Source organism: Anabas testudineus, chromosome 2, assembly GCF_900324465.2.
Source record: "Anabas testudineus chromosome 2, fAnaTes1.2, whole genome shotgun sequence".
NCBI classification, from domain to species: domain Eukaryota; kingdom Metazoa; phylum Chordata; class Actinopteri; order Anabantiformes; family Anabantidae; genus Anabas; species Anabas testudineus.
In genome coordinates, this window is record NC_046611.1 from 27472981 (window position 1) to 27498149 (window position 25169).

At 38.8% G+C, this 25169-nt stretch overlaps 3 protein-coding genes across 7 annotated transcripts in view; all 3 read right to left on the minus strand.

Moving 5' to 3' along the window:
* ctnnd2a (catenin (cadherin-associated protein), delta 2a) overlaps window positions 1–4669 on the minus strand; it is a 215703-nt gene extending 211034 nt beyond the window's left edge. For 2 of the 3 annotated variants that reach the window (XM_026363547.1, XM_026363544.1), the window contains exons 1-2: window positions 4439–4669; window positions 4007–4118 (exon numbers count right to left, since the gene is read on the minus strand). In XM_026363547.1, the coding sequence (XP_026219332.1) occupies window positions 4007–4118; window positions 4439–4456 (130 nt within the window). In that variant the 5' untranslated portion in view covers window positions 4457–4669. The remainder of the gene's footprint in view (window positions 1–4006; window positions 4119–4438) is intronic. The other variant, XM_026363546.1, reaches the window with a different exon arrangement.
* Window positions 4670–8542: 3873 nt separating this feature from the next.
* On the minus strand, window positions 8543–17188 carry zc2hc1a (zinc finger, C2HC-type containing 1A). Of its 2 annotated transcripts, XM_026363548.1 has the most exons (10): window positions 17148–17188; window positions 16467–16540; window positions 15838–15954; window positions 15338–15364; window positions 14357–14498; window positions 12831–12973; window positions 12049–12154; window positions 11833–11908; window positions 11100–11204; window positions 8543–10414 (listed from the first exon to the last, which is right to left on the minus strand). In XM_026363548.1, the coding sequence occupies exons 1-10, from the start codon at window positions 17161–17163 to the stop codon at window positions 10279–10281; spliced, it is 942 nt and encodes a 313-aa protein (XP_026219333.1). In that variant the 5' UTR covers window positions 17164–17188; the 3' UTR covers window positions 8543–10278. The 2 variants fall into 2 exon arrangements, with proteins under 2 accessions (XP_026219333.1, XP_026219334.1); XM_026363549.1 differs by lacking the exon at window positions 15338–15364.
* A 1873-nt stretch (window positions 17189–19061) lies between these two features.
* On the minus strand, window positions 19062–24713 carry bco1 (beta-carotene oxygenase 1). Of its 2 annotated transcripts, XM_026364427.1 has the most exons (11): window positions 24361–24713; window positions 24138–24266; window positions 23836–23965; window positions 23542–23689; window positions 23297–23447; window positions 22912–23132; window positions 22541–22783; window positions 22332–22437; window positions 22099–22193; window positions 20190–20301; window positions 19062–19933 (listed from the first exon to the last, which is right to left on the minus strand). In XM_026364427.1, exons 1-11 carry the CDS (start codon window positions 24422–24424, stop codon window positions 19779–19781), a joined length of 1554 nt encoding a protein of 517 aa, XP_026220212.1. In that variant the 5' UTR covers window positions 24425–24713; the 3' UTR covers window positions 19062–19778. The 2 variants fall into 2 exon arrangements, with proteins under 2 accessions (XP_026220212.1, XP_026220214.1); XM_026364429.1 differs by lacking the exon at window positions 24361–24713 and having other exon boundaries at window positions 24054–24143.
* Between the last annotated feature and the right edge of the window lie 456 nt (window positions 24714–25169).

The window sequence follows — 25169 nt, forward strand, 5'->3', positions numbered from 1 at the left end:
TGGTGCATTAATTGCAACCGCAAGCAACTAAAGAACTGCAACGATTTAAATGTCTTTGATGTTGTGCTGCCGTACACCCCACACATAGTTTGAAAGTGAATCACATTGCAGCAGGAAACAAAAGGAAACTTGCTGTGAAATATAATCCGTATTTGATTGCCGTTGCCATGGTTACCCTGGTCCTGTCCGGGATCCCACGATGCAATTGTTCCTGGCAGAACTGTCATAACCTGATGGATGTCTTTAATTACTGCAGACTCCAACTGTGTAGCATGCACACACACACACGCGTGTGCGCGCACACACACACACACACACACACACACACACACACACACAAAGACTAAAACTTCATGCATCTGCACATTTTAAAAAAGCAAGCACAACACAAATGCAAGTTCATTCACACTCTGTTCCATGCACACACACACACACACACACACACATATTTATATATCGCAACGTTGCAAGTAATTTGGTCGTTGTTATTTGTTAGTTATTTCTCTATGCAACATCCAAACTGTGGTCAAATCTGTATTTAAATCACTTCCTTTCTGCTCTCGTGCATTTGACAGCATCTGTGTTTTGTTGTAGCAGCAAAGTGTGAAAACACAGTTAATGTTGCAAAATGTGAAGAGAAAAGGATAAAGCCAGGAACTGGAGGTAGACAATACCTTTCACTTAGCTGTCAGCAATGTTGACGTATTTTGTTATGAAAAGTGATATTTGTTTGTACAGCAGCAATGGATCGGTTTTGTCTGTTCATTGAGCACAGGGTGGGATAAGTCAGTGACAGTCAATGAGCAGGATATCTTAAATGTTTTGACATGCAGTGTGAGTTCACTCCATAGTTATCCCGTCATGATACGTTAAAGTCAGGGTTGTGCATATGTACGAAAATGTCAGATCTCACAACATGTTCTTTTCAACAAATAAGTAACTAAGTACATTTACTCAAGTTAAGTACAAGGTACTACTTGAGGTACTTATCCTTTACTGGAGTATTTCCAATTTGCTCCACTACAAATCAGGGGAGAATAATACATTTTTACCCCACTACACAATTTATTAGTTACTAGTTACTTTTTGCAAGTTGAAATTCTTAAAAAATAATAAATAATTAACTGGTGTGTCAATTTTGGATTAACCTGCTGACACATTATAAGCTGGTTACCACTTGTTTTTCCCTGCTGATGCTGAAAGCCTGCTCGACCAATTGAGCCATCACATATCCCTGTGATAACAACACAGTTGCGCTGGTTGCTAAACTTTAATGTAGTGTGTATGAATGACGTGATCCCCGGTCATGAGTCAGTTTACTGCTCATTTATTGTTGACATTTATTGCTTTAGCTCGATGTTCAGAGTTGTAATCTTGTGTGCATGAGTGGAGTCCTGAATTGGTTTACAAAAGGTTTTAACTGTTACAAAGGACAAATTAAAGACTAAGGGTTTGGACGTTTACAGTAGTGAACAGTTTACACTAAACAAGAATAAAAAAAGTCTTCTTCTTTAACAACTGATCTACAGCGTTTACATGTATTGTACTCTATTCCTATAAACCTAAGGATTAGAAGAAAAAAGTAAATGCATGCTCATCAAGTACTGAACTGTAAGTGCTCAGTTATTTTAAAACTACGCAATCAAAAGCTAACTCTAAGCCAAAGATGTATTCAAATATGACAACGTGTTGATCCACCCAATCAAAATGTTCTTAAAATCCTTCAAAATTGGGTTTTACATACACTTACTGTGTATCCATGTCCACCAACAGGCTGACGCAACCACGTCTGATGGTTGCAGGTGTGGTCAATAATCTCACCTCCCCGGGATGACAAACATCTCTATTAAGAGCTCAGTGCATGAATCATGAAAACAAAACCATCAGAGGAATCTTTCTTTCTTTAGCAAAGATAGGAAAGACTTTTTATATGACAAATTGCCATAAGATGCATTAATGCAGACATTTTGATCAAAATCAACATCACATATCATTATATCAGAAATGCCATAAATTGGAAATATTTATTCTTTGTTTTTGACTGTTCAGCAACCCTGGTTATTAGAGTAAATGACTTAATTAAAACATAATTTAAAATGATAACAATTCTGTGGTCAACTTAATTATAAGCAAACCTAATTAAAAGTTGTGAAAAGAGACATTATACAGTTTATGTTTGTCAGGACACATAATTAGAAACACAACGAGCTCTAAAATGGTTAAATACATCTACTAGCCTCCTCCAGACTTTGACACACACACACACACACACACACACACAAATATACACACATACACGGACACAAACAGTATGTTTGTAAAATTTCCTACATTTTCCTTTTGCTGATATTTTTAAATGTGAAATGTATTTAGATAGATACTAATGTATTATTTGTATAACACAAATCACAAAGGTGAATTGAAACGTTGCCAAAGCTGAATAAATCTGTCACTTGAAATGGAAGGCGTTACTTTTTCATTGATAGAAACTTTGTTTTTTTTTATAAAAAACAGGTAAATGAAAAGGTTTAAAGGGAACACATCAATAATGTGTACATCAATAAGGACGCCCTGACATTTACTGATGGCACAGTAAAATCACTGGCTGCTGAAACTGGTTTGTATATTAGAATGTGGTAATGAATGTGGTAACAATTCCAGGAAATCAAACCATTTCACGGGATGTGCTGGTGAATATTTTCAGTCCTCAGTGTGCGGTTGTCTAGAAGTTGAGTCATGACAACTGTATTTGTCTCTCAATAGGTCGACCTAACAAGAGAGAAGTCCAGTTGTCAGGACTCCAGACACACCTTCTGTGAAATGGACTTTCAGTTCTTTATGGATTCTGAAAGCGAGACGCAAGAGGCATTTTTGTCATTCCAGGACTAGCTGTGTTTTGCAGAGACATAGCAATGGCATTTGTCACTGTGCCAAATGCCATTGCAGTTTTGAGACATGCACCACTTTTGGTGAAGTGAAGCATGTTTGTCCGTAATTGTGTCCCCATAGTCTGGACCTCTCTGTGGTTTTATGATTCTTAACCTGGCCCCAACCCTCTCCAGCTATGTCTGTCTAATTATGGGGTTTTGAGTATTTATGTTTATCAGCCACACAGTGAAGCAGTGGGCGGAGAGGATGGATGAATGAATGGAAGTGTCTGTGAGTAAATAGGGGTAGTTTTTTTTAGAGAGGTGGCCTTGTTGATCTGAGAATTCAAGACTTAGAGAAGCACGAAAAGTCCAAGACGGAAAGGATTTGACTGCTGGGAATGATGAAAACACCTAAATGCTACAGGAGCAGTTACTGGAAACATGTTTATCTGTGTGCGCGCTCTCTCTCTCTCTCTCTCCCTCTCTCTTTTAATCTCTCTCTATCAAATACAGCATTTGAATGAATGAATGGCTCCAGTTGTCAATTACCCTTAACTCCTGCAGCTGTGGTAAACCAAAAACTGGACAACACATCCACGCGTAACGGTTAAAACGCAGCTTGTCTTGATGCGTCAGCACGGTGCCACCAAATACCACTTGGAGGATTACCCTTGACAGTTTTTTTTATACGTTATTTCATCTGGGAGTAAAGTGAAACCTCTGCTAGTGAGGACGGAAGTAAAAAATCACATGCAGTGGTTGCGGAGCTGAGTTGGGCAAGACGTGGGAAAGGACTGCAAAGCCACCAGAACCGCAGGAATAGCGAGAGGACGACAGTTTATTTTTAAAAAGTGGAAACGCTGACAAACCGAGCATCTAAGCAGCAATGAAGACACATGGGAGAGTGTTCGTTTCCAGCTCCAGCCCGCGGTGAACATGAATGAAGAATGACCAATGGTGAGTATGGAAAGCGTGGCCTACAATGGTGACGCACTGAATTCAAGAAATATTAAATCCACCAGATTTGAGCCCAATTAAAGCCGAATTCAGGCCAGAGTTAGTCCTGGCATGACACGGCACGAATTCAAAGTGTGTTACGCATAAAGCAGCGCAGTGTGAGCTTTGTCTGAACTTACCGGGACGCATCCGTTCCTCTGCGTTCTCCGCCGAGCGACTGGCTGATTTACTGTTTGTTAGGCTCTTAAAGGGTTTTCCAAACAGGGGAATTCCGTGTGAATAACTTCCCATCTGCCAGTCATAAGGAAACCGAAATTATAATCGATTTAGGATTTACGGGAATTGGCCTGCCATTTAAATGGAACTGATCGTCAAGGAAATTACACTTGAGTCAGTGTTTACGCCCAGGTCAGATATTGAGATAATCATTTATTCATGTAAAAGGGTCAATACTAAAACCTAAAACTACTACACTGGGCGAGCTACAGTAAACATTTACCTCTGAGACTGTTGGCTGGATAAGATGTTGACTATTTTCATTGAGTTTACACACTGTGGGATCGTTTAATGTTTAACCATGCATCATATTTTATTATTTATTATTTACTTACATGGAGTAAGAGGTGCATTGTTCCCCTTTGGTGAAGCTTTAAGTAGCACTGAATGGAAACGGCACCTCGACACTGTACTTTAAAGAAGTTACTCTCCAGCACTCCATGTATATGGTCACATTAGTGGTAATAATATTCTGTGAACTGAGTGTTGAATGAGATGACTGACCTCTCTGCTCTGCTCCTCTCTGCTCCTCTCTGCTCTGCTCCTCTCTGCTCCTCTCTGCTCCTCTCTCCCTGTTTCCCAGCCTCTTCTTTGCATTAGTCTCCTTGCTCTTCTACTTCTACCTCTGTCCCTGTCCTGTGGCAGCAATCGGCCTCCAGAAGAACTTAAAAACCATTACATGTTCGTGAAAACTGATCTCGACAAAACAGTAAGCAACCTATTCTCCTTCTCCACGACCGCCCACGCACACACCTCACACATGCACCGTCACCCTGTGGGGAAGCAAGCGCGATGCTTGGCGCACTGACGGCACAAAGGCGCAATCTGATTTAGCGCAGTGTGGATGTACTGGCTGCACCAAATGACTTTGGCATGAATTCCACTCAGTTGAGTTTAGGTAAGAGCAGTACTAATCCCTCTCATAAGTCCTGTTGTGAAACCTTACCACCAGTGGTGGAAACGCTGCAGAGAGAGGCAGACAAGTTAGAGCAGCACAGTACTGGAGATGTGCGTCGCACTAAAGCACCTGCAGCCTAATAGGAACTATTAAGCTGCACATTAAGTGCAGTTTTCTTATTAATGTCCCGACAGGCATCTAAAGCAAAACAAGGAAACGAGCTTGTCTGCATGTTTGCACAAAGTCCAGATTTACAGAGTGACATCTGGCACTTTAGTTTTACATCTGTAATTCCTCTGATGGCCTTCAGCTGGCAGCTCACATTTCCTGTCAGTGTCGGGAACTGAACCAGTCTTTGGAAACTGATGACTATGTGCTATAACTTACAAGTTCAGGCAGTTGCTCCCAGGATCCTAGAGGACCATAATACATCATGCAGATTACAAAATAACATTTGAGCCTTCTGATTTTTGTGTAGACCTGCTCGAGTTCATTCACATATAAAGCAATGGAGACCTAGACGTTAAATTATCACTATAGCTGCACTGTGAACCCCTCTGTAAAACTGGATTATTAATATTGATTACTGTCATCTTGTCCTTCATTCAAGAAAGAAAGTATCACAACCTTGCTGCAAAACACGTCCTGTCCAGTGCTGAACCACAGGCCCCGCAGCTGCTCAAACATCACGGTGAGTAATGTTGACTTTGCACATGTCAGAGTGTTTGTCATGAACACCACCTGGTGGTGGACAGTGGTCAGCTTACCTTTATTTTCTCCCATGCTGACCCCTGTGTGTCACCAGGCCATGTTAATGTCGTGGCTGACTGATGTCTGCATGTCCACAGCCTCTTGCACCAAATATCAGTTTAATTCAGTAAAAAAAAAAAAAAAAAGAAAAGAGAAGAAAGTCCCATCTTTCTTAAAGAGCATCCTCCTTCACTCCAACTGTGCACTGTGTGGTTTTCCTCACAGTCAGATATTGGATTAAGGTTGTCATACACAGTGGTCTTCTGTGCTGCTGAACACGTGTACTGACAATATACGCTGTATTGTTCAAATATTTGGAAGTTGATTCTCAGTCATCCAGGTGAAGTTATCTGGAAGCTGAGTCACGGCAACTGGATTTCCTTCTTCTTAGATCAATCTAACAAGATAACCCATGTATTGTTCAAATGTTTCTAACTAACATACCTCTATTCTGCAGAATGTTGTGAGCACTTTGCACATCCTCACCTGCAAAATGAAGAATGTGAGTGTGTCCCATACAGACCAATTGGTCACGTCGATCCTAAGCTCAATACGTTGCCCTTGCCTTGAGAAACTGGTAAGTCTAGGTACATTATTTTTAAAATCAATAACATATGAATGTGCATTTGTCGTGTCTGTCGATCTTTTATAATGAAACAGTGTAATTATGAGCAGCGTGGTGGTGAAAAACTAAGAAACGCACTCTTTTCGTGAGTTCTCCTGTTCGAGGTGCATTTTTTAAGTGACAAGAACAGGAATGTTGGCAGGCTGCACTGTTTCCTTCTGCTACATAGTAGGTTCCTCAGTGATGGCTTGCATAGCTGGTCGGCTGTGTCAGAGTAACCAAACATGTGTCTGTCTCTTACGTTTGTGTACGTGCAGAAAGTACTCGCATCATGACTCTTTACGCACTGCAGTGAACAAAACAGTTTGCAAGTAGAGATGAGGAATACCCATAATGATCTGGTTTGCTTACTCTGGCTGCACTTTGAACTTATGGCTGAAGGAGAAGGGGTCATTTATAATCCTTCTGAAATACAGATATCCGATGGTAACCTCAAGTGAATTCAGATGTTGGTTACATAATGTGTTTTCTAAATGAATAACAAGCAGTGCAAATAAAACAAATTGAAATGGTATTTCCCTAAACGCTTATGAGAAACTTAATGCTCTCTTACTGTCTTCATTCCAACATCAGTTACAGTGTTTACCTGTACTTCACTTTGAGCAATGTCGGAGCCGAGTCAAATTTGATGATTCAGCCTCATAGTTAGAGCCTGAGTCATACACCAGAACAAATCAGTGATTCATTGGAGCCCTAGCTTTATACATAACTGATATTTGTACATCATTAATAGCACTAAACTCAGCACTAATTAGCAAACTGTGTTTGTGTTTTGACCTCTGCCGACTAGACTAAAGAGCCTGATATGAAGAGGAGGAGGAGGAGGAGGAGGAGGAGGAGGAGGAGGACAACGACGACAACAAGACCGAAGAGCCCGCAGCAGAGAACAAGGAAAGAGACGAAAAAACTCTGCAGAGCCATGGCACTTCTGTCTAACATTACCGAATGCTATCAGATGCTGAATAGTCAATTAGGGCACAACTGACCCGGGCTCAAGCACGTTGTGAGGCAAACGACTTGTAGTTCTTCAGTCCTTCATGGGATTATGCAAGAGGAAGCAGCCACGTTATTTAAGCTATCCTGTCAAGTATCAGTTTATTTTCCTTGCAGCTGTTTTTGGTGTTGTATGACTACTGATTGTTGAGGTTTTAAAGCTACAGAGAAACAAACCATCAAGCCAACTGGAGTAGAAAGATCCGAGGTATGTGAGATATTGGACAAGCGCACACTACGCTAGCCTTTATTACACACGGGATAGAGAGCTTCCTCAGTGGTTGAAGGCGTGTTCAAAAGAGGAACTGTTTTATTTCTTGTAAGATACAGTTAAAGTCGTCCATGTGCAGCTTCAAGGATTTCTTTTCCCTGAACAATTAGACTGTAAACAATATGCTATGACATTTACTTGCACTTAGTGATGACTGCTCAAGCATGACCGGGAAATATCAAGGTGCTCATGCAGAGTTTTCCTTTCACTTTGGATTAGAATTACTAGCCCTGGCACATCTTTGTTATTTCAGTTATCTAAAGCTCCTCTGTTCTTTTGTCTAGGGAGAGGCTTTAGGCAGGGTGTCAAGCAATTCGCATTCTCTCTAAGATGACATGACATGTGTTGCTTAATGATTCAGTGTGATTGATATTTTAAAAGCACATTCTGCCACAGATGGCCGACTTCAGCTTCCAGACTTGACTTTATGCTGTGATATGTATAAAACGCTTTCCTGTCGTATTCAGTCGGTGCTTTAAGTGTTCCTGCCTAATTTATGAGAGATGCAGCCTGAAGTGCCAAAACGCTCAACTGCCACATTTGGTTTATATGGTTTTGAAATATGGCATTGTTATAGATATGTAGACATCTTCTTACACATTAATCAACAAATACCATTTTTCAGAATGATATATATGCATATAAGCATGCACTCTTTGCCCTGAGTTTCAGCTACCATGTGAAGCAGCTACTTTCTTTTCCTGTCAGGGACAATTGATATTGCATAAAGCATTACTATGTAGCTAATTTGTTTGTTTTTGATCGAATAGAGGAACATTTATTGTATATTCCAAATATATTTATATATAACAATGGTATATGTGTTTGTACTTATTACCCTCAAATATATCTATTTTTCTACTTTCTCTGTTGGAAAGACAAACCCAGAACTCCATCACAGCTGTCTTCATAGAAGTTTATTGATATTGGTGAATATACATGGCATTAAGTGCGCAGCAGTATTCAGGCTAACAACTGTTGTATTCAGCACAGGAAAACACACCTGTCCAGTCTGTTTAAACATTTTCCATCATGTAACATAAATACAGTTAGCATCATACCTAAAGACTGTCCTATGACAGTTTGTTGGTTAATGAACAATAAATATGCACCTCAAGTAGAGGCCTTTCCCTCTTGGTGTTGCAGCTGTAAATGAATAGTGTGAGATCAATAAATAGTGTGTTAATTAAGCACAAGTCACAGAGCGTTTGAAATGTTCCTAGTGTTACTTTACATTTAATCCTAAATACCTTAATGCACTGAATACTGACTCAACAAACATATCTCAAAGGGAAAAGCAACTGCAACATGTTCAGGTGCAGTTAGGTCTCAAATGAAACACAGAGCATTAACAAAAAGATGCAGTCATTGTGCATTCAGTAAAAATTACTGGGAATAAGAAAATAACTTTATTGTAGAAAATGAGAGCATAAATGGGACTGAGGAAATGCTACATTTTTCTAAAAACATCTGTCTATAACAGGTGAGGGAGCTAAATACAAACTACTTGTAAAGTGGCCTTAAAAGGACTGACAGTAAACGGATTTTGGACTTGCCCCCATCAAACCCACGCGCTATCTTCCCAAAATTCCCAAACAGCTTTAGAAAACGACCCACTTTCCTCAGTAGTCAATTGTATTGCACTTCAATAGAAACTAATTCTACTTGTGTGGCAACAGAGGCAGGTGGCATTAAGGAATTAATTTCAAATGATGGATGACTGGGGGATTGAGATACAGGGGCAATTCAAACCCACCTGTAATGAGTCATCCAGCACTTCTCCTTTACCTCCTCTTGCACAATTTACGACCTGCCTCTCAGCTTGTATCTACTCTATCGCTCATCTTCACTCTTCTGAGGTTGCAGCAATGGCTTCAATCAGCTTCAACTGCTGATACTGACCGTGCTCTAGGGGGTATTAAACTCATAATTACTGTCCAGGGACAATAGAATAAAGTTTCTATAATATTGATAATAATAATAATAATAATAAAAATAGTGACTCAGAACGTATTACTTCCAATGTCCAAAACAATTATCATAATTGGAAACGTTTTTCCTCCTCTTTACAGATTTGTAATCCCTCTATAACCATCAGTAGTTTCACAACAATAATGTTCAGGTGTATGAGTTGGTAGAAACAGCTGCAACGCTGTGAATAAATCCATTAGTAACAAGAAAGCTAATTAAAACTAAGGAGCTGCCTGGATCGGTTCTGAGTTAGTCATGCATGCTACTAATATCAAGAAGTCACCAGTCAGATCCAAGAGATTAAAGTGTCTTAACTCAAATCAAATTGTAAAGTGGCGAAAAAGGGAAGATTTTGTACTGCTAGGAAATTATTCTGCAGGACTGTATGAAAAATGCTATATTACATACCAATGGTAACCGCTAAGCCTTAAAAGCCTCATTTGGATTTACTTTACCTGTATTTTGGTCCATACAGCAATAACAAAAAAAAAGGAATTAGTAATTAGTCCTGCCAAATTACACCACTTTGGTGCCGTGAAACCTAGGCCTAATTGTGAAAACACAGAGGGATACAAAATTTATACTAGCTTTGGTGAAAATCTCTGATGCTAGCTCAAGTACCAGTGCATCCCTGCTTTCCTCTACTTTCTCCTCCTATTGATCTCCATCAGATACACATCCTTCTGACCCCACACTCACAGCAGAATTTGGCGGATTCAACAGGGTACTTTGTCCCACAGGCGTGGCAGAACTTACTCTTCATTCCACCGTTACCAACATCGCTCCCACCATCTACATCGTTCCTGAGAAATTCAACAAAGACGACCAGGCAGTAATGTTGGAATCTATATACATATACAAGTGTTTTTTTCAATTTGTTCTATTGACACGGTTCAGAGTTAATAGATTATTAAAAGCTTAAATAATGTGGGTATTTTTAGCACTCAAACAGCCTGAAAAATATTTGCACCAATAGGAGCAGAACCAAGATACAGCAGCTTTGAGTGTAGCAAAGATTTCAATGCTTTTCTCATAGCTACCAAAGACTGGTAGAGCGAGGACGACTGACTAGCCAGTTTGAAATAAACTGCTGTGCCTTCATTTTTATTGAAATGTGGCTACAAAGCTTTGCAACATCCACTGCTGCTGATGTACGCATGCTCACTCTTGCCCTTTAGATTATGTGTTATTTGTACATTTCTTAGTTGTTTATGTTACATTTTAAATGTATTTTGAGCTATACTGTTAGACAACTGTTCTTCACATCTGTTCTGTGGTGCACTGTGCTCTATGCAAATGATATTTTATTTCCTGTGACACGTCTTTTCTTTAATGCTAATAAAAAATGTATATGCATTTTTCCACAGAGTTTATATAAACAAAAGGTCAAGATCATCTAACAAAACTGTATGGTGCTTGCACTGCTGTGCTTTTCATTCATTCTCACATGACTTTCTGCAGTGCAAATGTCTGCATGAGTTAGCTCACCTAGATATGTAGGTGTCTACTTTCTTCTTGTTGACTCCTATTACAGGCTGAGAGGTCCTTCCAGAGCTATAGCCAGAGCTCACTGCTCGGCTCTTACTTCCCACACTGACAGAGGGTTCAAAAAGCAAATGAGAAATAAAAGGGACATATGTATGTGTTAAATGCAAATCACCTTGAGGGCTGGGTTTGTGAAGTTTAAAAAGATATCTCAGTCGTTATTGACCTGTTATAATCACAGTTATGCCAGCCTTTTCAGTAGAAATGCACTCCTAAATGTATCTCAATGTGGGGAGGTGCTGTGAAAGACTTCTGTGACTCTCTAAACAGTCTGGCAGTAGATTTTTACTTAGTGTCATTGCACACCTAATACCTGAATGGCTAGGTTAAGTGTAGCAGAGTATAGTGGGGCACGGAGAGGAGAAGCAGGTCAGAGTGGAGTCTTTTGCTACTTGCTACTCCAGCGCAGTTCAGTTCCGTTTTTATTCAAACCCAAATATGCTTAAAAGTGACACATAAAACTAAAATTATCTTGGTTGCAGTTGCAGGTTTTAAACTAAACAAATGCTTGAAAATTAATGCATACAGCATATAACATGTAATAGGTACCCCTTAAACACCAATAAAATATATTCTGACCAAAAAGATTGTAGAAAGTTTTACATGTCTGGGCTAACTTGCAGCATTGAAAACACAGTGTGTGTGTGTGTGTGTGTGTGTGTGTGTTTGCACTGACCCTGATGGTGGGCTTGTGAGGCCAGATGGATTATTCCTCAATGAACCTGAAGAAGAAACTTTACTGGAGGGGATTCCTAGAACAGAGAAATATTGAGAGAGTCACACAGGATAATATATGTTGTACTGTCAATAAACTTAGCCCAGCCAAGGGGAAAGTTGATTTCTCAATTTGTTTAATTTGAAAATGTATTCCAAATAAACACAGCTATATTACCAGTGGACTGTCCAAGGCCTGGTCTCTGGGGTAAACGAGAAGCAGCTGAAGGGATACTTGACCCAACAGTGGTGTTGGTCTTCTTTACAGGAGCAGGAGGCTTGAACTGAATATAGAGAGGGTGGCAACAATAAACTAAAAGCTGTGTAAAAGAAGACATTAGCAAAGAAGGTCCTCCACGTGGATCAGCTTTTCTTTTACATTGATGTATTCCCAGATGCTCACTACCATATCAACAGCAATTGCCACATTTTGACTTTTTTTGCCACTGTTTAAACGAGGTATAAGGCTGGTTTGTTTTAGAGCTATGTACAGCACACTTTCTCAGGCCCTCCTGGTTTTGCTCTCTCAGTCTCACTCTCTCTTTCGTACAAACACGCACAAAAACCTGTTTGAGAACAGCCCCTCCTCCCCGAGTCACACCGAGTCAAAATTTGAACATACACAGAAGGAAGGATTGGTGCAGAGAAGAAGTTATACCAGTGGAAAAACTGACTGAGCTCTACAGACTCATCACAAAAAAAAAGCATAACTCTGAGACTTAAATGGCATAAAAGTTAGGGATCAAGGTTTTTCCCATTAAGTTGGAAAAACCAAAATGGCTTAAACCCTGCTGTTTAATTAGCTTACAATTTAACTCCCTGGTCATGTATCAAGTAATCTGGTAGGTGAAGCAGTGATAGTAGAAATATATGGAAGTATAAGATAATAAATTTTCCAACAGAAACTCAAAATTACCTGTTCATGTGTGGATATAAAGTCTGTGTACAGTATGTGTGTACCTGTGTGCGAGCAGCAGGCTTCTTGGAATCTCCTAACTTGCTCTTGTTGGGCATGCGGGCAGCCTGTTCCTGACAGAACTTGATGTGTCTGTCAGCTGCACTCTCGTTAAACCTCCGCTGACAGTAAGGGCACTGGACATAGTCTGAAGACAGAATAGATGGAGAGTGAATATATGTACAGTATAACTTCACATGGGCAGATGATACCAAAGCTCCAAAGCTCATTTAATTCCTAAGAAATAGATTGTTTAAATACAGTGCCAAGAAAAAGTATGTGAACCTACTGGAATCTTGTGGCTTTATGCATTAATTTCTCATAAAATGCAAATTGATCTTCAGTTTGAGTTTGCTCCGCACAAAAGGAATACGCTTACGTGAGTCATGCATAGGATTAATAATAAACTACTGCAAAATATTCCGATATTATATTTTGTGATACTGTATAGATTCTCAAAGATTCAGTATTGGTTTTTAATAAACAAAGATTTGTGGCAAACACTGGTTCATTTGGGCATGTTTTTAAACTAAATAGATGTTCTGATTTCATAAAAAAACATTTTTAGAACTCTTATTGCATACTGTAGTGTATTCATTATCCTACGACAATTTTCCTTAAATTAGAAAAAAAAATTCACAATTTTGCTTGCAGTTTTGCAATTTATTGAATCGTAACCCCTAAATCGTGACACGTATCATATCACCAGATTCTTCAATCCACAACCGAAGCAGGTACCAAGTAATAATAAGTAAGCTCATAATAATATTAGATCTTGAAGAAAAGTAAAGTACATACATTTATTTATGTTAAGATAACTATACAATCACAAATGGAACACAAATGGCTAATTTTAATGGACTTCTAAACAAAAGTATTATAGAGTTGATGAGGCTTCTTGGGTATTCACTACTTACATATGACACTAAAAACTGTTGCAGCAGTGCTGAAATGTCCATCCTTTAGGGGCTGCTATAAGTTTAAAAGCCACCAGATGTCACTCTACATGCTTTGTTTGAAGTCTTGAAGCATCATAACTATGCCTTTTGAAAATCCACTACAATGACATAAATCATGCAAACACATGAGAGAGTGGTTCAGGGAGCATGACACATTATTTTACACATAGATTGGCCACCACAGAGTCCAGAACTTAACCCCACTGAGAATGTTTGGGATGTGCTGGAGAAGACTTTGTGCAACGGTACGACTCTCTCATCATCAACACAAGATCTTGGCAAAAACTTAATCCAACTCTGGATAGGAATAAATGTTGTGACATTGCAGAAGCTTATCGAAATGATACTGTGGCAAATGTTTACTGTGTTTAAAGCTAAAGTTGGTCCAACAAAATATTGAAGTGTGACTTTTTTTTTGGACAAGTAGTGTGTATATGTATATGTATTATATAAATTCCATCGGCTATAAAGTTTCGTAACAGCAATAATTCAATAAAATAACAATAAAATATTTTGCTGTAGTGGTTCCTAAGTTTTTGGTGAATTCCAAACATTACAGAGATATTTGTTACCTGGGTCATAAGTAGGAGGAGGAGGTGGGGGTAATGGTCCCCCATCCTTTATGACCTGAGTGAGGGATTTGGCAGCCCTGATGGTAGAAATGAAGTCTTCATGTTTCTTGCGCCAATTGGACGGCTTCTTGGGCGGTTCTGCCTGGCAAAAGATAATACAAATGCTGTTTACTTAACAACCAACCTGCTATTCTGATGTACTATTCATAATTTGAGTTATTATTGATGGACTGACATTTTCATAAACAGGATCAAGATCCTCTGTCTCTTTTAGTGTCTAGTTACTTTTACAGTCTAAAAGTCAGAAACTGTGAGTGAGTCAGCAGGATTAGAATTAGGCTCCCACTCCCAGAAGTAGTTTACTGGGCATTCTCTGAGCATGCTTCCTACTAACTACACAGTTACAGTCTTCAAGGTCATTAGGAGTGTTTTGTCTAACAAAAACAGATGATTGTGAGAAAGCTTTCTTTGTTTTGTATAGTATTTATGGTATTCTCCTCAGTCCAAACCTCCAGACTTCCACATTGCCAATGATGTAAAACAAAAAGAATCAACAAATACAACAAATAGCGGGATGTTTAGTTCATGCTGCAAATCTTCAGGAATACTGTTATTACAGTGATGCAACGGAGTGAATATGTTTTATTTAGTTTAAGCCAAGACAACAGAAGTCAAAACAGTAATCTGAGACTGCAGCAGGTTCACAGGGCTTCTAATAGTACAGCCAGGAAAGACAGAATTAGGACAGTTGAAGATACATTTGAATATTGTCAGTTTTAGATAGTAGATGGAAAAGTGTGCCAAGTTTATTTTCTTTTCAAATAAAATCCGTCAGCACTTGTTAACACCTTCAGATCACCCAAGCAAGAAAATAAATACTATATACGCCACCTATATAAGGCCAGCCACTGGTAAATTGTGCAGCTCTAAATCATGTAAACAAATAGAACGAACAAATAACAAAAAGACAATTCAACTTACTTTGTCAGTGGCAGATGAACTTTGTGACTGAAATACAATTAAAAGTGGTTGATTTTAATTAAACAATAATGTTTTAATTAACATTATGACTATTAGTAATGGTCATAATGTTGAGAATACTGAGCCAGGACCAAATTAAACAAAGCTATGAATATAGCCTGCAGGTCTGTTGTTTGGAGCTGTGTGGCCTAAAAAACTACAGCCTGTTGATAATTTTCACTACTGATGTCGATGTAGTTGCCGTTAAATATTTACGTTGGACTTAATTAATGAATAAAAAGAAAAATTAATTAAAGTAGATGAACATGACATTATCGCAATCAATTTGTGAACAATTTTAAATTCTGAAAAATTATAAATTTGGCTTAAATCCATCATGTTTTGTGGCAGATTGAATTTCTGCACAACTCTGAGCTGTCCCTCTTTCCCATTCATCATCAAATCAAATTCTTTTAATAGCTGGTTGGGATTTTACAGCGCATCTTCAGATGCAGACTTACCTTTGGTTTGATAGGTTTGAGTGTAGGGATGTCGGTGCCCTCAGCTCTCTGTCTACTGGAGTCAAAAACCTTCCTCCTTTTGGTTGCAGACTTTTGGCAGATTTTAACATGTTTCTCCTATAAACAGAAAAAAAAAATGGCACAATTCACAATGACTACACACTATAAAACCTCTAATAAAATCTGTTTCTTCATGTTATGTAAATGATGAACATAATATGGGATGCCTACAATTCTTCTGTCTTAATTGCCATAATGTTTTAATCACTGAATGCTGTATGCAACTATTCCAGTCTTCCGAAACTCCTGACATAGAGCATACGTCTCTATGCAGATTGACACACGCCAACAAAAATAATGCACTAATGCAGCATACCATTAATGTTTATACTCCCTATAAACAGTTCATCACTGGATCCTACAGTCTGTTTAAATGATAGCTGACCACACATTATTATCCAGACCGCTGATAACATGTCGAAGCACAATATATTGATCCAAGACCAGTGATTGCATCTTCAAGTCTCTTGCAACACGGTCTTTATTTTCTGGTGTGTCAACAATACGTTAGTATTTCTATTAAAGTAAGTTCGACATGATGGCCGGGGAGCTGCTACTTTATTATTTACCAGAACTTTAGGAAAGAAGCTTCTTTTACAGATGTTGCACTGAACCAGATGCTCAGAGGGAGGAGCGTCACCATCTGCAAGAATAACAGACATTTGTGAGTGTAGTGAAGACAGTAAGCTAAATGTGATGGAGAGCAGCAACTGATCATTGATTAACTGATGTGGATTAACTGTGGTTTTCTAATGACACTAATGACTATTTTGACATACTGTCTCTAAGTGTGCTTGGTGTGTATTGTTGTTTGTACAGTGAGTTATTCCATTACATTGATTGTTTTGGTTTTACACGGTTTCCACCCATGTGTAAATTCCTCACTAAATCAGCTTATAACGGTGTGTATGATTGAAACGTGACAGTTTCTTGCAGCACTGTGGTTAAGGTTTATTTAATGGTTTGTCTGTAAGCAGCATGCTAACACTAGCTTCTATAGCTAATGTAGGCATCACACCCATTCACAGGCACTCACAAGCTAGCTAACGTTAGCTTCTTATTTGGCCCTGGCGTTACCTAGCACTACATGGGCTAAATCCCAAACAAAAAAATAGGTCGCTGCCAAAAAAAACGGGCAAGCAAAGGCATTTTTACGGCCCCGAACATAGTGGGAATAAAAGTGAGAATGTGTGGGCTCGACATTTCCACCACACGACTAAAATAAACATGTCGATGCCAATTCCTCTCACCTTCAAATTCTTCCATCGTTGTCTGCGGCTGTTGTTCCACATCCAACTGGAGCCGGAGGAAGTGAGAGGACTCACTGCCGCTCACTTCCGGCTTCGCTGGAAGACGCTGTATGCCAACATCTAGTGCCAGTGAAGGAACACTTAAAGTCTGTGTGGGTTACTATGAATGTTTTAGCACACGGTGTTGTGCTCGTATGCGTTTTGCATATGTGTTAATATCTGATCTATTCATTAGTAATTTAAATTCACCAATTAAGCTAACTGCATGTGTTTGGGTGGTGGGACATACGAGCTTTGCCAACCTGGCTCAGAACCTGCACGTTTTGAAAATGAGTGTTGATTTTATACTTTTGATACTTAATAATACTATTATTATTTGGTGACGAGAAGTAATGGTTCTAATATTTTACTTCTTTATTTATATTTAATATGTAATATTTAATATTAATATCACAGGTGAGCAGAAGCACGTTCCCAAAAAAGTTCCCTTTTGTTTGTTTTGCAACCATAAAAACCATTCTATAAGCGTCCTTTAAGGGTGTGATTCTAAAAACAATAATGATGTACAATAAAACACACACAGAATCATTGCTTTATCTGCTACTTCACAATGTTTAGGGTTATATTTCTATAATTGTAATACCCTCTGATCAAAAAATGCTTTTAACTATTAGTTCATCGGGTGGATACAGGGAACTACAATGCCTCTTTAATTTGGTGTGAGTGCCACCTTTGGGCCCAAATGCACCAGTCCAACTCATCCTCTAGTCTAGGGAGGATCCAGAGAGATTAAACAAAACTTACACACATATCTGTTCTGCTTTGACCGTTGCGAGGACATGATATACTTCCACTTCTATTTTTGGACCATTTCAGCTGGAAAGCCTACTAAAACATTTTTATTATGGTTTTACAAATTCTGTAATTGAAATGATTGGCAAGAGGGTTTTTAAACCACTGTCGGCGGGTCCCAAACAATGAAACTAGTGTGTGTCCTTGTTGTTTTTGTTTGCTCAAACACTTGTCCAGAGGAAACACTTGGAAGTTCCCATTTCAGCATGTTGAGCACATGTGTCAGCTGAATGGAGTGATTCACAGCCGGATGCACAGTTAATGTGCCTTCATCACAAGATCTCTTGTTTTCTCTCTCTCTCACACACACACACACTGGGCATTCATGATAACAACACTTGTCTTGTTCTAACATATGACCTCTTTCTTTTAACTGAAATTTGTCAGTGTCAGCATTTCTTATTATATTATATTATATTATATACCCTTCTCCCTTCTCTTCATCTCATCAGCTGTGCATGTGGTCAACAGACAACTCAAACTGGTTTTCCAGTGTAATCTGAAATTAGTTTCCCTCTGGTCATTATATGTTTTTCCTCTGGACTTCCCTCACTCTCTTTGAACTGATTGTTTACCTTGTTCTAATTCTGACTAAATTTGATTTGCTTCTCTAACGTTCTTTTGGACATGTTTGCTAGCTGCATTTGTTTGCCCTGCCTGATACCAGTGTTTACTACTGCTGCCACTGCTCTGAATTCTGAAGAATAAAGCACTAGATAGTGTGAACTGCGGTGTCTGTGATGAAACAGAATCTATTAAAAGCCCCCTTAACTGAATTGATGTGGTCAAAGGCCAATGTGATTCAAATTACAGTAGAGTGTCTAAGAGGACTCTGTGACACAAAAACTTCTAAATATAGGTCAGTGAAGTTATTACAGGCTTCAGTAGATAAAACCCAAACTACAGTGTTTTAGTTACATATTATATAGAGTTTCACATTTTATTCCCTTTTCATGCCTGCACACAAGATGGAAGATTATTGGATTCAGCAGTAGGACCCCAACATAGTTTCTATTTTATTTCATTTTATTTTTTATTTTATTTATTGTGTTAGTACTTGCTTAATGGAAGAATAATAAAATACATTCATTTCTCTTGTCTTAGATAATGATAAAGGAAATAATATCTCAATCAGCTTATTAAGTACAATTCACATATTAAGTTTGATCATTTAATTAACTGTATAAGAATTTCAATGACATGCAAAATACTGTCACAACTACTACACAAAACTAGATGTGGAATGAGGACCACCTGGTTTTCATGGAAGGCTTTGTTAACAGATATTTAAAAAACTGCATGTAGGAGTGAGTATTACTAATAATAATAATAGTACAACCTTACCATGACTGCTCCACCCAGATTTGGAGTATCAGAACTATAGGTTTCTTTTTTGGTGAGAATATTAAACACAAATACATGAACAGTCATAGCAGTACAATAGAATAATGTGGACTACATAACAAGCATTGATATATGCCTGTTTAGTGGCACTTAACTTGTGTTAAGTCAACACAAAATCAGTGAGTCATCAAATTTCACAAAACATACCAGCGATTGTTCATAATACAATTGCTTTAATTAGACAGAGGTAGTCCATGAAACCAGGTGAATTTTCAGGACATGTCTGTCACAAAAACAACACAAATGAGGATTGTGTTTTTCAGTGTTCATAATGATTCTGGTGCCATGCTATTTGGCAACATGTTTTTGCTCTCCAGTGTATACTTCCTTTGAGGCATTCATTCTTTTACATATACATGTAGTGTACACAACTGACTAACTTTCTCTTGGGATGAAAAATCCATGCATGTCCATTTGAAGCTCAGCATTCACATATGCTCGAGCTAATTCTTTGAATGTCCTGCCGTCAAGAATCAGGATGAAACTGGACTGGTCTGGGCTAGACTTGATGGCGGATATTAAGACTACACCTGCAAAATGAAAGGAAAGGGGGGTTATGTCAGTCAAATCAGATGATGGTAGATATTCAACTTAAGTTGTACTTCATACAGCTACAATACCACCTCATCAATACATATAGTATGCCATTACCAGCTTTACCTTTGCATAAGCTGCTCTTATCCGTACTGCTGAAGCAGTGTGGGGCTTCCACACTCTTTCTAATTTAAGCACCACACATATACAGTACATATCATACACTGAGCCTGGACTCCATTGTCTCCTCACCATCATCCTCTGACTCTCCATTTGGTCTGGGGATGAACACCGGCTCTGACAGAAAGCAGTTGTCTTCACTCCAATAAACCATTTCCTTGGTTTCTGTGTCAAACTTTCCAATCTACAGTAAATGAACAGTTTGGATATAAATAAAAAATAATTAGAACACGTTTTTACTCAATGATTTTTCCTGCTGTTGTATTGTGTAAATATACTCTAAAACATATAATGTTATCACTGCTTGGCAGATGCAATAAAAAGAACTCAGAGCTAGATTTTATTTCCTTGTTATGATCTATATTCCATGATCATCATCATCATTATACTCCTAACAAATCACAGGGCCCAAAACTGACTATATATATATATACATATATATATATATATATATATATACACATACATATACACATATATATATATATATATATATATATATATATATATATATATATATATATATTATGTCAATAATATATATATTATGTCTAAGGGGTATACTGAAAAACTGGTTTTATGGATACATACATTTTCTAATACCTCATTTATTTGTGCCAAAACATTTCTTCTCTTTATTTTTCCACTGGTGTTATGGATTGGTTTAGTTGCACAAGAAAAAAATGTATCTCTGGCACAGCCACTATGACTACACAGTAGATTACATTGTCCAAACTACAAGTCATATACTTGGAAAAGAGCTATAAAGTTGTAAAATAGATTATATTAATTCTGAACTGGCTGGATTGTGATACCTACACCCCTGCACTCTGGAGGCTGTGTTGCTGTTTCCAGTATTGAAAGCTCTCTGTGAAATCCTAAATTAATCATTAAATGAGTTAATGACTATACAAAATAGCTTTTGTTGAATTCATCCACCAGTGCAGCTCTTCGACACATCTGAGCATAGGTCATTCATGTCAGTGTTCCTCATTGTTGCAGTGAAAAAGGGGAAATATCACAAATAGTCATCTCTTGAGTTCCTTCCAAACAATATAGGAAAGTAGATTTTCTCACTGGACACAGCAAAGGAGCCGGCTATGTTCTCTTGTGTCAAACAGGACTGAATTTAAAAAAGAAAAAAAGAAAAATCGCAGAAACGACTTCTGGACTTCAACACTGCTCTTTTGCACCTCGTGCACCTTATCTTATCTCTGCTAATTACTTGAACATGTCATGTTTATCATCTCCTTTAACAGTAGGGCTCTCATGTAAAAGTGATCACCATATTCAAGCAGATTAATACTCAAACACCATCTCCTATCTTTTAGGACAACACTTTTTCATGTCAAACTATCGTTTAATGTTTATGTTTTAAGGTCTAGGATATTTTGACACTTTTGTTTTTAAGGATATCTTTTATTTTTTTAGACTTCTGCTGTATTTTAGGAGTTGCCAAACAGATTTTGTTGTAACACCCACAATAACAATAACAATTATCTTATCTTAATTGTCTAGATCAAGATGTTTCCTTCTGTACCTTACTCTCGTTTGACGCAAATTATGGAAAGCCCTTTTCCAGAGATCTATATAAGTCAATCCTTTGAAGCCCCTCTGAGTTTGTTGCTTCCTTCCATTGTTTATGCTACCTTGATGCACAAGTGTACCCAATGGAAAGGACATGTTTAATGTGTATTACAGACAGAGCTATAAAGTGGTTAGAGATTTGTTGGGGCAATTGTTATTTCACACTTCAAAAAAGTGTTTCCTACTTTCTGTTGGGCCTAATTCTCAGTTCAGCTGTTTGCTTCTTCCCTCTGAAGTAGCATGGCTGCCAGTAACAATCTGTTTCCCCATAACCTTGCATTTAAAACTGGTTTCTGGTCCCTCTTGGCAAATAACACTTATAAGAATGAGAAATAACAGATTTTTTTCCCCATCAGTTCTGTAATAGCCAGACTAACACAATGGGGAATGTTACCTTTACTGCCATGGTAGATTCCTCAACACAGCTCCCATAGACAAACCTGTGCCTCTTGCCATTGAAGTCATAATTCATTCTGGGTAATTCGAAGTCTGATGGAAATAAACAGACAGATTTTGTATTAGTATGGGCAAAGCTGTATGGACAATCACCCTCACACAAAGTCACACACGAGAAACAACTTAAATAAGAACTACTATATTTGTCTATTTGAGGACAGTCAGTTTTACCTTCATTAAGCACCTCTGCCTGGCACATCAGTTTGCCTTCTTTCTCCTTCACAGCACTAGCTGTTGTGTATTTCAGATTCACCAGGTTTTCTCCAATTGCAATGCTCTGCAAACCCAGCCAAAAAGTTCGACTAGATTAGAGAAATATCCTCTCTACATGTCAGCTTGAAAATGGATTACATATATGACAAAAGAAAAACAAATCCCACCTTGTCGGGCTGGATGGGAAGTACGAATCTTCTGTAGCTTGATTTGGAGTACACTGAGGCCTCAGTTTTTTTCTTCAGGTAGAACATATCATAAAGCTTGTTGTCATCATAGGCAATCACGTCGAAGACCACATTACCATCTTCCTCAAAAGCATTCACGTGATGGTAGACAACCATAGCTCCAGTAAAGTATTTTGTCTCAACCTCTTTGCCAGTCTTTCTGTCTATCAGGTGGATCAGAGTCTGGAGAAGATAGAAACTTTATCCACCTGGTCTCCACAGTACAGCGGCTTCATGCTAATATCAGCAGCATGACTATAAAGAATGACATGACATGATAAATAAGAAAACAGACTGCAGCGGGCTCTTACATTTTCCTCAGGACAGAACTTCAGGCAGCTCGCCCAGTTGACTCCCCTCATGTAGGCTGTGGCCATCTTTAGGATGTCCAGTTTGAAGGGCTGCTCGATGAAGATGAAGTAATTGTCCGTCATGCCAAAACTGTGGTAGTAGCTGGGTGTGAGCAGGGTGCGAGAAGGAACTGTACAAACTGTCTCCACGTTCTTCAGAGCAGGAACCTTCTTGCCTTTGTCTAAAACGTAAAATTGTGATAATCAATCAATGTGCAAACTTGACTTTTACACCTATACTAACTAAAAATGTAGAAAGAAGCACATTTCACCACGGCTGTTAAACGTTTAGTTCAAGTACAGCTAATGACAGGACAAAATACAGCAGGTCATGAGGTTCATATACCTTTCTCTGACACAGCAGGGACTTTGAACAGGATATATTTAGTTTTGCCCTTCTCTGCTATTGATGTTCCAATGTTGTAGGCGTTACCCTCCTTGTCGTAGTGTGGATGGGATGTAGCTAGATTTACGGGCAGGTACTTCATGTAGTCCACCTGTGTGGAGACAGTTTGGCGACTCATGAGCTCACAAAACAAACGCTTCACATGTCTGCATGTTCAAGTCGTTAAAATCAGCAGATGATGTTACTTTGTCCAGAGTTTCCAGAGTCACAGGGTCAATCTTGCGGATGTAGTTTGTCTCAGAGGTGGCAAAGTATTCGTTTCCATATTTTATGAAATTGCTCGCGCCATTGTCTGTAAAATCAGGCACTGTGTGGTTGAGAAAGGTAATCGCCCTGAAAGGTAGATCAAATGGAGGAAGAGGATCATCCAAAACAAACAAAAAAACACAATTCTTTATACTGGAAATGAGTTATATGAAGACACACAACAGAGGAGCTATTTTTAGATGAAATAATATAATAAATAAGAAAGTGCTTACTTGACAATTAAGTTCTTGCTTGGGTCTGGATAGGCCATTGTCCCCATCTCAGACACAACTATTCTGTTTGCAGTCATGTTGGCTGTGTAGGTGTCACCTCTAAGGAATCTGCTTCTGTGGATCACTTCACCTGTAATAACAAAAATCTTTCATTGTTTTTTTTTTTTTTTTCCATCTTTCATCTTTTCCCCTCGCTGACGGGCAGTGACGTCACGCACCATGAACTCTCAGGTGGCTCTGATGATATTGATGTTTTCATGACTATGACTGAACGCCACTCAGGGAAGAAGTGCAAAACCAACCGTCTTCAAAGGCGAAGCTGTGCATGATGGCCAACCCGTCAAACCAGTGGTTGTAGCTGGTGTCCCCCACAGTAAAGATGCCCGGACCGTTGCGCAGCAGTGTGCCTCGCAGCCATCTGGGAATGTCCCCTGTTTGAATTTCGTAAAGAAACACAAAGCCTGTAACTTCACTGTCCTAACGTACTTTCAGTCAGTCCTTAAACAGAGTCAAACACCCCCACACCTTTGACTTCTGCCTTCGAGGGCTCCGGCGCCTCCTCCGCGTTCTTGGGAAACTCTTGGAACATGGTTTCTGTCCGGGCCGTGAGCTCGGCGGTGTCTGAATGACAGCAGCGCAAACCACTCCCTTTAAAAGCTCCCGTCTCTCCTGGGGGTGTCAAAGGGCGTGTTTTCTTATCGACATGTCAAGATGATTGTCCTCTTGAGATTTCGTTGAAGTTTCCATCACATCAGTCCACCGCTGCACGGATTACTCTGCACCTGCTGCTGTCCACCTTCTCTTCAACTTCAATTCAAGGTTTTACATTGTCAGTTTTACATTTCGTCCCCACATAGGAGACAAATAGAGCCAACAGTGTTTACCTTTTACCTGCGTCTTTGGTTCCTCTGACCCCATTACACAATCTGAGTCTGCAGTCCAACGCTGCCTGCACTGGGCTGTTTTCTGTTTGCATTCATACATAACAGTTTCGACTCAACCCATGATTTAGATATCGTAGTTAAAACTGCAACAATGAGTGTGCAGTAATTATCCTGCAGGTAGTAAAAATGTCTTTGATCTTACAGTAATTATCAGCTTTGGTGAGTAATCTTTATGGCTCTGTGTCACTGGGTAGCACCACATTTTATCAAAAGCATGTGTTTTTTGTTTGTTTGTTGTGTATAATTACAATCTCACAATAAGTTTGTGTGGCAGGCAAAGTCTCCCTGTTGTAGATCTGCACCTTATAATTAACATTTCACCAGAGAATGAACATACTGCGTCTTATTCTTTTTATGACATTGGTCCGTTTGTTTCTCAGATTAGACAAA